This window comes from Lissotriton helveticus, chromosome 11 (assembly GCF_964261635.1).
Source record: "Lissotriton helveticus chromosome 11, aLisHel1.1, whole genome shotgun sequence".
NCBI classification, from domain to species: domain Eukaryota; kingdom Metazoa; phylum Chordata; class Amphibia; order Caudata; family Salamandridae; genus Lissotriton; species Lissotriton helveticus.
Genome location: NC_136072.1, coordinates 887182984 through 887197179, shown reverse-complemented (window position 1 = coordinate 887197179; position 14196 = coordinate 887182984). Strand labels below are relative to the sequence as shown.

The window sequence follows — 14196 nt, the reverse complement described above, 5'->3', positions numbered from 1 at the left end:
CTCAGAGTGTTAAAATGCATCTTTTAGTGAGGGTGATTTTTACATTCTGTGTTTGAAATACCACTGTTAGAAAATAGGTATTTTCTTACTTAGCCACCCAGTGTGCCTCTGCGAGGATGTGTTATGACTGTCTGGCTTTGCAGTGACAGGGGCTGGAGATGTGCAGTTGCTCCAGAGAGTCTGGGCTGAATAGGCCCGGTCTGCATTTGGTGTGGTGGGAAGAATAGCACCTGCACCCGAATAGGGCTGTGCCTGTCTTCAATGATGGCTCTGCCCCCCAGTGGTGTGTCTGGAGCCAGGGCTCACACTGACAATGGAGGTTGTTGCACACTTGTAAAGAGCCCCCCAGGACTGGTTTGGACTGGGCTCAGAGCCCTGGGCCAGGAAAGAACAAAGAGATTTACTGTATAAAAAGAGGGACACAGACACCAGACCTTTAGATCACTTCTGGGAAATCAAGAGGTACCTTTGCCAAGGAGAAGAGCTGGAGTAGCTGAGGGGGAATGCTGCCAAGTCTGTTGCATCATTGAGGGACGTAGTAAGAAACCGACGCATCACCTCCCCATGCAGTAAGAAACCAACGCATCACCTCCTCCCCTACGCAGCAGTAAGGAACTGACTCATCACCTCCCGCGGAGCTAGGAATCGAAACGCATCACCTTCCCTGAGTGTAAGGAACCGACGCATTACCTTCCCTGTGGCCCTTTTTGTGTGTGTGCGCGACGCATCCAAGGTACTTTGTGTGAAAAGTGTCACATCTGCAATTTTCTTTGAACTGAACTATGTCTACCATTTGAGAATCATATTTTTAGTACTGTATTGTTTTTTTGTTGTTTTGGTCTTGTTTGATTTAGATAAAGAATTACTTATTTTTCTAAACTAGTGTGGTGTCGTTTGTAGTGTTTTAACTGTGTTACTGTATGTTCTCACAAATTCTTTACACACTGCCTCTGAGATAAGCCTGTCTGCTTGAGCCAAGATACCAAGGGAGTGAGCTGGGATTATTTTAGAAGTGTATCCCCTTACCCTGACTAGAAGCAAGGGTCCCTATTTGGACAAAGGTTTTTACCTTTTAAAACTAGGGACCCCCATTTTTAACACGGCCTACTACTTGAACCTTCACTAGCAACTGTAGATGGGGCATTTTAAAACAATGAAGGGATACAATGTTAGACTCATTTGACTCATCTAGTGAAGCATATAATTGCTTAGTAACTACTCGTATGGAAAGTGCACTCATTTTTGTAGTAGTTGGAATAATTGTAAGTGAACAGGTGTTTATTGTTTTTAAAAAAGTGGTTGCTTTGAAGTTGAATTAGTTATTTACATTTGTGTGTATGCTGTTTTACTTAGATTGAAACTGCATTTCGTATACGCTTTTATGCTGTTTTTATAGAATGTTTTGCAGTACACTTTTATGGCTTTTATCAGTCGAATAAAGTTGATTTTGACTTTAAACTGCATGCTGATAAAAAACTGAAAAAATAGCAAGCATGTTCATTACAATCAAGAGACTGTATATACACAATGAGTTAATGCATCTCAAACAAAATGTCAAACCCAGATCAATGTCTTCCATATCCAAACTCTTGTATGATTTCCCTGCGTACCTCTGATTGGTATAAAGCTTTTAAAAAAAACAAGCCTTGTTATATTGGTGGGTTAACAACTATCGCAAATTCAATCATTTTCAGAGAGTGGATAGTTAGTCTACCGATGGCTTTTGATAAAAGCAGATTTCACAGTTCTAAATGATGAGATATGGCCTTGCACAATCTCTTGCTGCTGGTCTCTTAAAAGTGAACGTTCGGCCACATGCAATTCAACCAAATCAGAAACAAGGTTTTGGGGTACAGGCATTGCTGAGAGATTGCAGTCTGCCACAAAGGCAAACACCACGAGGCCCCACTCGCTTACCAAGTGTGAAGCTGTTAGGAAACTTGGACTTACTTGCAGAGAAGTTGACTTCAGTGTGTACAGGAGGCGTGGAAGGAAGGAAAGGCGGGTACCCCACAAAGAAGGAACGCAAGGAACGCTCGGACAGGAGAGGAGAGCGCTGTGAAGGGATGTTCTCACAACTCCCGACGCTATTGTGTATCTTTAGATTCAGGGGTTTGTTCTTTTTCTTTGTTCTGAGAGGACGAGAGAGAGAAAATAGCCGATAATTAAGGGGGTTAGTATTGTTTAATCATGAATAAGGTTGGAAGACAGCAGAAAATGAAAAACAAATAACTGGAATATCTGTAAAGCTGCACTACAATACATACAGTGACTGCGGAGTAAGCAAGATTCAAGTGAGCAGAGAAAAATATTACTCGAAATTCAAATGAATTGGAGAAACTGGTCACGTATTTTGGGAGAGTCACAATAACGGACTGTGAAACATTAATCTGAAACCACTACACTTTGATTCCGCAAAAACAGGCATATTAAGTGCATACTTACAAGCTCACAAGCACACATGGGCATGAACTTGAAAGGCACAGGTATGTAGTCATGTGCATCAAAAACAAACAACTGTGCTAAATTCACCAAATGGAGTTCTTACTTCAATGAAATTATGTAACTGAAATCCTCTGTATTTGCTATTACAAATATGGACGGTCTAAAGCCAACAATACTTAGGAAAAGGGGTTTAAAATAGACTATTTGAGAATCATTTCCAGGGGAACCGGAATTATGCGACAGGAGAGAGACCAATTATGTGGCAGGTTTAAGTAAATTATGCAGAAAGAAAGGCTAAATTATTAGCACATTTAGTAACAGTGTTATTACTTGATTTTGTAGTAATTTCTAAACTTGGTAGCACTGTTTGGGCATTGGTTGCAACTCATTAGTACCAGTTTAACACAAATATAGCAATAAACAATAGAAAGGTGACCAGTCCTGTGTTGCAAAGGGACTGCCAGTGTGTGGCAAAACAATTTGTTGTTGGTTTTGTTGTTAAAATCTGTAGATTACGCAGCAGATGATACATTATGTGTCAAATGCAGCAAGTCTATATGCGAAAATTGCAGCATCCACACAATCACATAATTCCAGAGGCCCACAATATATCTCATCTGTACATCTTGAAAAGGCAGCAACATGCTTTGAAAATCAATAAGACTGCGCCAGAAAAAGAGCTAGGTACCTAGATATGTAAGACTAGCTTCTTCCTGCCCGATATAATAAGAAACTCTTGGGGTGGTATTACATATGCATTATATGTAATATGGCGCACTGCCCCATTTCACACCCCAAGCTTCTCGTTACAAGTAGGCCACCGCACAGATCATGCCAATGCACTCTTCCTACAATACAGCCCAGTTCTTATTCTGCCTCATCAGCTTGGTCATGTGAATGATCCACGACAAAAATAATAGTTCGAAAAAGGTGGCTTCAAAAGTGTAAAAGAAAAAATCTGTGTAGTTTAGAAACTTCTCCCCAAACATGTCTATCATGTTATAGGATGTCTCCCATTATTGCACTAAATGCCTAGATAATTCCACAGTGGCTAGGCTAGACTCTATTCCATTTTAAGTATAAAGCAATGAACCATTTTAGTGCTAAAGAAGCATGATGCAGACCCCTGTAGAAATATTTCAAAAGATGATCATTCTACCTAATAAAATAATCTTTTTATTCCCAGTTGTAGTACTCTTTAGGGCCATCACTCCAAGGAGGACAAGCCTGAACCAAATGCTAGCCCTTGATCATCTGCACTGCAAAACCACAGACTTCAGGTCCTTCAAGGGCATCTATGGCTCTTGCAACAATGACTGTTCTAGAGGACATGTGTTATAAACAAACACGCTATGCAAGCCATAACTTCAAGGGGTACAGATACTAAATAATTTAGCATTTACCCATAACCACAAACAGTGACACCTCCATTATGGCACGAAACTATGTCACAATATATTGAAACAGTATGTAACAAGACATTTTGAGATTTTCATATTAACCCCTTCCATGCGTTGGAAGGCCCGCGGCCATCTAACTTCACAGTGGGCATGTGCGTCGGATGGCCGGGGCCCGTCCAAACTGCGCACGTGTCATTTTTTTCAGCACAGCAGCGGAATGTCCGCAGCGGTGAAGGTGTTAACACACTTTTTTTGATAGATCATCAAATGCAGACAGAGCTAGATATAAAGACATGGATAGATAGAGACAGAGATGATAGAGAGATAGACAGAGATGTAGAATAAGAGAGAGAAAGAGAGAGATCGAGATCAGTAAACAAGAGAAGGCACATCATATATCCCACTACTGTAAATTTACAGAACTGAGAAAAAAATCACAATTAATCAAAAGACAATGTTTTTTTATCCCAACTCAGTAATAAAATTGTTACGTTGTGTTATGCTTCATCATGTTCTATGGTAGATTTTATATAAAACGTACATGCATGTGGACATGTCTTAGAGGTGGCAATAAGAGGCAGAGATTGCATAAGTAGCGAACTGTAAATTGTCTCCTATTTCCAACCTTTTCTGTCATTTTATCTAATAACCCTGTGTCATGTGTGTTACCAATGGAAAAAGGGCAGCTGTGAGACTGTTGATAATGTGAAACAGTCTACGTACAAGAAGCAAGAGAATAACCATTCCAGCATTCTCACGTTCTCCCAATTCTCTTATGCTGTGGGTAGATTCCATAGAAACAGACTGCAAGGAAGAGAAAGACTGCATTGGGTGATACATAGAGGATTTAAGACAACCTAGGAAAGACAACAAGAGCATGATGCTTGCAATGCATTCTGGGTGAAATTAATCTGCTGAAATACGGAACAAATATTATCTTTCGGTGATTCGAGATGCAATGAACTTAAATTTAGAAGAGATTCAGTGTTCGAGATCACAGATGTTAATTCAACAAAGTGGCCAGGAGTATCTGAAGTGACATTACAGACTCTTGACCACAAAGCCATCACAGGAAGTGACATCACATGGACCATGACTATGAATCCCAGGAAATCATGTCATATGCCACTGATCCTGATATCAAAACTGGCATCACAGCAGACAAGTCTATACCTCAAAAAGAAAGTGTATTAGCAAATCACAAGAAAAGGCACCAAAAATTAGATATTTTTTCTTCTCATGTCTACTTTTATTAATTCTTTTTGATGATATATTGAACATGAACTATGTTTGTGGCTTCAATTACTCCTTATCATTGCTAATGAGTTTTGTTATCACCTGTAAGGTACTTTCACATTTGTATATCACAGAGGTGAAGGTTTCATCCCAACACAAAATTGTTCATGTATTCACAATAACAAAACATGGAACCAAGCAGACAGATGAGTAAAGTGTCATAAACTGGAGTACCCTGTTGGACAGTCTGGTGTAGTGAGGAGTTGTACAGTATTGGAAAGTGATGTAGAATACAGTAAATTAGAGTGACATATAGTCTAATTGATTTTTGTAGCGAGGAGTGGTGTACAGTACAATACAGTGTTGTAGAGTGGGATACAGTGGATTGGCATACAGTTTTATAGAGTGCAATGGCACTGAGTGGCGTGGAGTGGTGTAGAGTGGAGTAGTGGAGTAGTGGAGTAGTGGAGCAGAGTGCAGTACTGTGTAAGGGTAGAGTCTAGTAAAGTGGGGTGCAGTGGCATACAAAGAATTGCGTACACTGTCGTATAGTGGGCTTGAAAATATATGGTAGAGTAGAGTAGGGTTTTGTTCAGTGGCATACAGTATAGACCAGTGGAGTTAAAGGGCATTCACAGGAGTAAAGTGTCGGGAAGTGGCATATAGTGTAGTAGAGTAGAGTTGCATAAAGTACAGTAGTGTGTGAAACAGTGGAGCTGCAAAGAGTGGATTATTTTTATTATTTTTATTTTTTAGTCCTCATTTTCTACCCTGGTCGTTCCGTTAAAGTCTAAAGAGAGCGACACACTTCCTCAGTAAACTGGATAGCAGGGCTTGTTATTCAATCAGCCTCGCCAGTTATATCACAACCTCCAAGACCTTCGTACAGAGACCATAGGGGAGCCATTTGCTGCATTTATGTACCAACACCCAGGACAAAGCCTGATAAATGTGAATGTACCAAAAAATGAAAGAGAAACCAAAGGCAGCGTAATCATTGGTCCGTGGGGAAAATAAAAAGAGAAAAAAAAAACCATCTATTATCTCACTGTTGGTCCCACTTCAAAAGGTACCAAAAGGCTCTTTTATTTTGGTTGCCTGATCTCATTAAGTCCAATTTCGACACCTGCAATACTGATGCCCGCCAATCAAGAAAAGAGGGTGATATTGAGTCCTTCCATTTTTTTACAGATTTCTCTCCTGGCCAAGAGGATTGAATAAAAAAGAAGATGTTTAGCAGGGCCCGTAAGCCCACCCATAACACCAAATATTGCAAGTGCGAGGTTTATCGTCATTTGGGGGCCCAGAGAAGTCGAGAGTAAAGGACTTATAGAATCCCAAAAGAGAGACAAAGAAGGGCAGTCAAAAAACATGTGCAAGGTGCGAGGCAGCTATTGCCTCACACCTTGCACAGGCTACCGATGAGTCTTCAGAGAATTTTGAAAGCCTCTGTGGTGAATATTAAGCCCTATGCAGGGTGAAGAGATGATTCATACGAAGCCAGGCTGGTTTGACGATATCCCACAGCAGCTTGAAGGAGTTAAACCAAAGGCTTCCCACCTCATGGTCCAAAAGGGAGCTCCCCCAGTGTTTCTCGGCCAGTTGAAATTCACTGTCAATCTCCTCTAGAATTGAGTGGTACCAAAACAAGATTTCCTTTCTGGCTGGGATTTTATCAAAAAGTAGGGACTCTAGATGGTTGCCTCCCCCTACTGGGAATTTACTCTTAACAGTAGCCTGTGAGTGAACCCAGCTAGCTATCTGAAGGTATTTAAACCTAGAAAAGTTTGGACCAATTCTATCATTAAGAGATTCCCATGGTACCAGACCTCCTTCTACAAACAGATCGCCCCAAACTTCCAACCCTGCCTTTCTCAAGGGCAAAGCTAGGCTGTCCATAAGCTAACCCGGGCCCCCAGGTGATTCCCACAGATGTGCCTTACTAGAGAAATACCCTAGCCTTATAGAACTCCTAATCTTGGCCCATGTTCTAGCCATGCCATGCAAGACCTTTAGTTTTATTTATTTTTTAAATGTAGGATCCCCAAATTTAAACAAAAACCCCTTCTGTGCTAAATTTACCCCACTAAGCATGGCCCTAAACATGCAGCCAATCCCAATGTCAGTGGGCAACTTCAATAGCATGCGGGAATGAGAAAGTTGGAATGCCCATGCATACAATTGGAGATCCGGGGCTGCTAGTCCTCCCTTTTCTCTACGACGCCTGAGTTTTTTCCAAGCAATCCTGGGTATATGGTGAGCCCAAATAAAGGAATTAATATCGCTCTGTAACTTAGATAAAAGTGAAAGTTCAAAGTAAAGAGGAATAGTATTAAACAAAAAAGTGATTTTTGGTAAAATAGACATCTTTATAAGATTTACCCTTCCCAAGATGGACAGAGGTAGTGAAGACCATGATCGCATCAGTTTTCGACAATCTTTCGCTCCTGCAGAAAATTTTGTTTCAGCAATTTTATTGACATCTTGGACAATGTTTATCCCAAGGTACCGCATTTTTAAACTGGGCTGCACCCCTACCACTAAATCCTTGTCGTTCCAAACCATGATCTCTGTTTTATAGGCATTAACCTCATAGCCAGAGATTTCACCGAAATCCTGGGCCGTATTTAATAACCGATGGAAGGGCTGTACGTAATTCTGACGTAACACCCTCTTTTGCCATCCCCTGTACCTGAAAGGCTTGATATTAAGATCATCCCTCAGCCGTTGGGCGAAGGGTTCGATATATAGGTCAAACAAGAGAGGGGAGAGAGGGCAGCCCTGACGTGTTCCCCTTGTGATGTTAAATGGGTCTGACAATGCTCCATTCACCAAAAGACAGGCTGAGGGATTCTGGTATAATAATCTCACTGCTCGACGAAATTTGTTTCCGATGTTAAATCTACCTAAGACCACCAACAGGTATGACCAATTCACCCTGTTGAAGGCCTTAGTAGCGTCGAGCGTAGGAACATCCAAGGGGAGAGAATCAGTGGATGCGATATCAGTCGCCCCTATAAGATCATAAGTCAATTCAAAGAGTTGTCGGCTCTTAACAAAACCCCTCTGGTCTTGGTGCAAGATGTCCCCTGCAACCGACCCCAATCTATTGGCCATAATTGAGGCAAAGATTTTGTAGTCAACATTTAAGATGGAAATCGGTCTGTAAGACCCACAACTTGCTGCTGGTTCACCAGGTTTTAAAATCAAAGTTATAGACGCGTTATCCCAGGAAGCAGGGGGTGACATCCCTTCCTGGAGGATCTGGTTGAATAAGGTAGTTAGGAAGGGAATGATTGCCTGCTCCAAAGCCCTATAGATCTCGGCGGGAAGGCCATCCGGGCCTGCCGCCTTTCCCTTCTTACTACTCAGAATAGCCGCTTTGACCTCGTCCTCTGTGATCGCCCGATCTAAAAGGGCACATTGTTCCAAGGTCATCGATGGTAATGGTATCTCCTTTAACCAGTCCTCAATACAATCCGCCTCAATACATTTATCCTCATTATAGATATCTTGGAAAAATAGCCGAAAAATTCTCCTAATGTCTTCATCAGAAGAAGAAACCATATTATCGTGGAGGATTGAATCAATATTATTTCGAACCTGGTCAGTTTTTGCTTTCCAGGATAAGAGTCTCCCCACTCCCTCCCCATATTGAAAATGGGCAATTTTACTGGCTTCCCACCTTTGTAGAGCACGTGCATTCAACACTGAATTAAAGTGCCCCTTTACACATAATAGCTTGTTTTGTAATTCCTGTAAGGTATTAATGGAAGCCGCTGGGTGCGAGTCGATTTCCCCTTGTATCTTGACAATTTCAGCCTCACTAGAAGATACCTCTCCTCTGTATAGCTTACTCCTATAAGTGACCCTGCTAGTTATATGGCCCCTTAAAAAGGCCTTAAATGAGTCCCAAACACACCCCAGCGAGGCTGAGCCGATTTTGGCATTCATAAAGGACTCAGTTTCATTTACAAGAAAGGAAGTTTCCTCTGGTATTGAAAGAAGCGAGCGGTCAAACAACCAGATTCTAGGGAAAACTTTGGGAAAACCTTCCATTACCATCCAAACAGCTGAACGATCTGATAAATGTGAGGGGAGGTATAAGATGTTTTTAACTACGCTTTTCAATGTCTGGCTAATCAGAATAAAATCAATCCTTGAATGATGATGATATTTGTAGTTTCGAAATGAAACGCCTAATTGTTGTCCAGACCTTATTCTCCCAATATCTAAATAGCCATACTGTTTCATATTATCCAATAGAAGAGCCCTAGTTTTAGAAGGAATTGAGGCCCGACTATTTGGTGATTTATCGAGGAGGGGATCCAAAACTATATTGAAATCCCCAGCCAGAATAATGGGTTCTGGAAAGAATAATAAATGCAAAAAAATGGACTTCAAAACCAAGGGGTCATCCTGATTCGGACCATAATATCCTACTATTGTAATTTGTGCCCCTACGATATTTACTGTTGCAATGACCCATCTGCCACCTAGGTCTGCTAACTTGGATATAAGTCGGGCTTTTACAGATTTCTTAAAAAGTATCGTGACTCCCCTATTGTTCATGGTTTGTGTTGTAGAGATACATAGATCAATCCATCCATTTTTTTTAGCCAAGGAAAGCATCTCCGGTTCTGTCAAGAGCGTCTCCTGGAGAACAATGATCTGCGCATCAGAATCACGAAGATATTGAAAGATCTTGTTCCTTCTAGGTCTGGTGTGACGACCATTGATATTCCAGGAGAGAATCCGCAGACTATTCATAAAAGAGATTGCCTCCCCCTTCATCTGTCCGTTTGCCAACCAAAGCCCACCAAAACCCATCCGACAATACGATACCTACACAAAACATCTCTCTAAAAAAATAAAAGAACACTACCAAGAAGAAAATGAGGAAATTTTTAGATTTTTTCCCTTGCAGCACCCACCCACCAAACCCGTGCCCTAATAAATCCTTGCCCTATCTATCCGGAACAAGTCCAGAAGATAGTGCCACCTCCGGACTCCCGCAGTGTTTACCCCTTGCAAAGAGCCCAAGATGCCAAAAAAGGTTAATAGCTTGCCCTCAGAATAATGATTCAAACTCAATATTTCTATATATATATTTTTTTTAAAGACTTCTAAAACTCAACTTTACCTTCATTTATAAAAATATATGGGGAGAAACCTATCCAGCTAAGCTTATATATATTTTTTCATTTTTAATTCTTTTCCTTTTTTCCAGCATTAAATTAAATGGATAGAAAAGGAGACGCTACTAGAGGGCCAGAGTAGACTCAGGACTAATCTGATGGACCTTTCTATTTACCCAAGACCAACAACAGTTCGTCTGCAGCCTGTACAGATCTAATATTGTACATTTTGTTGTTATGCATAATTTTTAATGCAGCTGGAAACTTAAGTTGTGCGACTGCCCATAACTTCCTAAAGGTGTCTAACCTCCGCCCCAACTCCCACTGTTTATCCAAAGTTACCCTGGATAAATCTGATCTTATCTGAAAGGTGAACCCCTTTCCACTCAAGGATTTCTGTTTTAGGGCTTGATTGAGGATAAACTCTTTAAGAGAATAGGTATGAAAGTTGACTAGAATTTTCCTGGGTTTAGATCTTTGTGGATTTTTCCTCAAGGGGTCCCTATGAATTCTTTGAATGTCAGTACCCAGGACTTCAACCGACTGCTCGAGCCCTTAAGAATCTCTTAAAAGCATGATGACATACTGCTTTATATCGGTGCCCTCACTCCACTCGGGAACATTGAGGATTCGGAGGTTACTGCGCCGAGCATTGTTCTCCAAAATCTCCATTCTTTCAGACAGGGCAAGATCTTCTTTCCTGAGATTAGCAATGTCAGTCTTAGTCTGATCAAGATGTAATAAGAGTGGATTATTATTTAGTAGAACAGAGTGAGGTAAAGTCTCAAACAGTGAAGTAGAGTGGAGTGGTATACCGTAGTGTGGAATAAAGTACAATAGCGTGTATTGGTGTGAGAAACTGGTTTCTTGTTCCAGTACTCCCCACACACACATTTTGTGCCTAGTTTTTGATGCAACTTTGACTGAGGTTTACTGGGTCACTGCTAACCAGGTTCCAAGTACCAGTGTTATTTTCACAAACTGCACCACAATTGGCACAACTTCAGCAAACCCTATGAGTCCCTAGTAAAAGGTGCCCCTTGTACCTAGGACATTGGGACTGGAGAGGGTCCACTATGGCTGCCGCACAAATTATGCCACCCTAGGGACCCCTCACCAAGACGTTGCAAACTGCCACTGCAGGCTGCATGACTTGGTGAAGAGAACACACCTGTGTGTCATGCTCATAGACACTGCTTAAGGTGTAGGTAATTCATCCCCTACTGCAGGCCTCTCAGCCCTAAGGCAGGGTGAACTATATCCTAAAGCATGAGCATACCTGTATGAGCAGATATGGCCCTACAATATCTAACCCCCAGATTCATCAAGAACACATTTTGCTATTCCTAATAGCGAAAAATACCGAATCGCTATTAAGAAATAGCAAAATGCTATTCATCAAGAAATCCCTTACAAAATAGCGATTACTAATAATTCCTGCCTAGAGGCGATTCGTAAATTGAGATTGCCATTTCAAGGGTGCAGGGGTGTCCAAAGGACACCCTGTTGCACCCCTGAAATTGATGTGTGCACATATGTTGCGTACACACAAGCCCTCAAAGTTTTTGCTATTTACCACGTAGTTACACTTCGCGGTAAATAGCGGTCCCGGATTGCGAATTCGCAATTTTAAAATGGTTCATGAATTGCATTTAAGGAATCTCAAATTGAGATTCCTTAAACGCAATTAATCACAATTTAGCGATTTCTAGAATTGCGATTTTTGCATTTGGGAATGATGAATCCCAAATGCAAAAATAGAGCTCGCAAAGGGCCAGATTCTCAGAATCTGGCCCTTTGCGAGCCGATTTTAGTTTGATGAATCTGGCTGTAAGTCCATTCGTGGATATTGTAAGTGCACAGAGAAGCCATAGAGAGCACATGGGCTAGACACTCGTCATTTTAAGTTCCCCAGCATCATGATGACTTCACTGTACCCAATCACCTTTTCTTAAGAAATCAACACTGTGCCAGTGTTCGATTTATTAATAAATGCACACAAGGGACATATCAGAGGGTCCTCTGAAAACCTATCAAACACTGGTGTGGTCTCTGACAAGTCTTAGCCAGCCTGCCACCGCCAGACCTGTTTCTCAGCTCATGGGGTGAGAGCCTGTGATCTCAGAGGCCAGCAACAAAGCCTGCTCTGGGTAGAGGTGCTTCACACCTCTTCTAGGCGGCAGCCAACAGGGTCAGGCAGCCAGAATGTTATAAATTGGAGAGGCATCTCATACAGTAAAGTGGATTGCTGTGTCCTACAGTGTTGGAAACTGTCATAGAGTGGAAGAGCAATTTGTACAATAGAAAGTAAGTAGATGTATATAGCGTGGCTTATCACCTGTGAGGGTATCTAGGTGCTGTCCATGGGCAGGCAGAGATTAAATGATTTGCTTAGAATCACAGGATATTGCACCGATGCCGAGGCTCGAACCCAGATCCCCAGTGCCTGGGGCAGCAGCTCTGGCCGCTGCGCCACATTCTCTCCCGATAGAGTGTATGGGCAAAAAGTTGAGTGTAAATTTGGACAGTGGAGTGTACAGGGATAGGGTGGAGTTGAGTCTAGCTGAGTGGCATACAGTATAGTAGAGTTTTTCAGAGTGGAGATATAAAGAGCAAGGGAGAGTACACTGGAGTGGCATGGAGTGGAGTAGCATACAGTGGAGTGCCATGAAGTGGAATAGCATACAGTGGAACAGTGTAGACTGAAGTAGCATGCAGTCGATTGGTGCAGTGTAATTGCATTTAGTGGAGTAGCATACAGTGCAGTGGTGTGCAGTGACATACAGTGAAGTGTTGTAGACTGGAGTGGCATACACTGGAATGGGGTAAAGTGACAATTGCATACAGTGGAGTGGAATCTAGTGGAGTAGAGTGGAGTGGCATACACAGGAGTGGCATAGAGTGGAGTAGCATACAGTGGAATTAAATATAGTGGAATAGCATAGAGTGGAGTGGCACCCAGATGACTGGCGTACACTGAAGAGGTGTAGAGTGGAGTTTCATTCAGTTTAATAGCATAGAGTAAATGGGAGTAGAGTGGAGTTGTGTACAGTGTATTAGCATGGATTGGTGTAGAGCGGACTGTTGTACAGTGGAGTAGCATAGAGTGTAATAGTGTATAGTGGAGTAGCGTACAGTGGAGTGACGTATAATGGACTGGTGTAGACTGGACTGGCGCACAGTGGCGTGGGGTAGAGAAAAATAACATTCAGTGGGGTGGTGTGCATTGGAGTGGGGTCCTATCTAATAGCATGGAATGAAGTGGCGTATTGTAGACTAATATACGCTGGTGTGGTGTAGAGTGGAATACTGTACAGTGGGGTAGCATACAATTGAATAGCGTAGAGTAGAGTGGAATATAGTGGAATGACAGAGTGTTATAGCATATACTGGGGTAGAGTATAGCAGAATGGCATACTGTGGAGTGGATTACACTGAGGAGGCATAGAGGGGAGTTGCAATCAGTGTAATAGGGTAGAGTGAACTGGCATAGAGTGGAGTTGCATACAGTATATTAGCGTAGAGTGGAGTGGTGTTGAGCAGAGAGTGGTACAGTGCAGTGGTGTAGATCGTAAAAGTGCATTGTGGAGTAACATACAGTGGAGTGGCATATAATGAAGTGGTGTAGACTGTAGTTGCGTACAGTGGTATGGGATAGAGTGGAATGGCATACAGTGGAGTGGCGTACATTGGTGTGGGATCCAATCAAATAGCACAGATTGAAGTGGTCTAGAGTGGAGTGCTGTACATTGGAGTGGCGTAGAGTGGAGTAGCGTGCAGTAGAGTGGCATGCAGTGGAATAGCATACAGTGGAGTGTTGTAGAGTGGAATTGCATACAATGGAATAGAGTAGTGTGGAGTGGTGAACAGTAGAGTGGTGCAGAATTGGAATCGCTTATATTGGAGCAGCGTACAGTGGAGTGGTATACAGCGGCGTTGCTTAGAGTGGAATAACATAGATTGGCGAGGCATTGAGA

General features: G+C 42.0%; 1 protein-coding gene across 2 annotated transcripts in view; it reads right to left on the bottom strand.

The window, feature by feature from the left end:
- Window positions 1–14196, bottom strand: part of KSR2 (kinase suppressor of ras 2) — a 1667828-nt gene that overhangs the window by 997527 nt on the left and 656105 nt on the right. For both annotated transcript variants that reach the window (XM_078667119.1, XM_078667120.1), the window contains one exon: window positions 1951–2132. In XM_078667119.1, the coding sequence (XP_078523245.1) occupies window positions 1951–2132 (182 nt within the window). The remainder of the gene's footprint in view (window positions 1–1950; window positions 2133–14196) is intronic.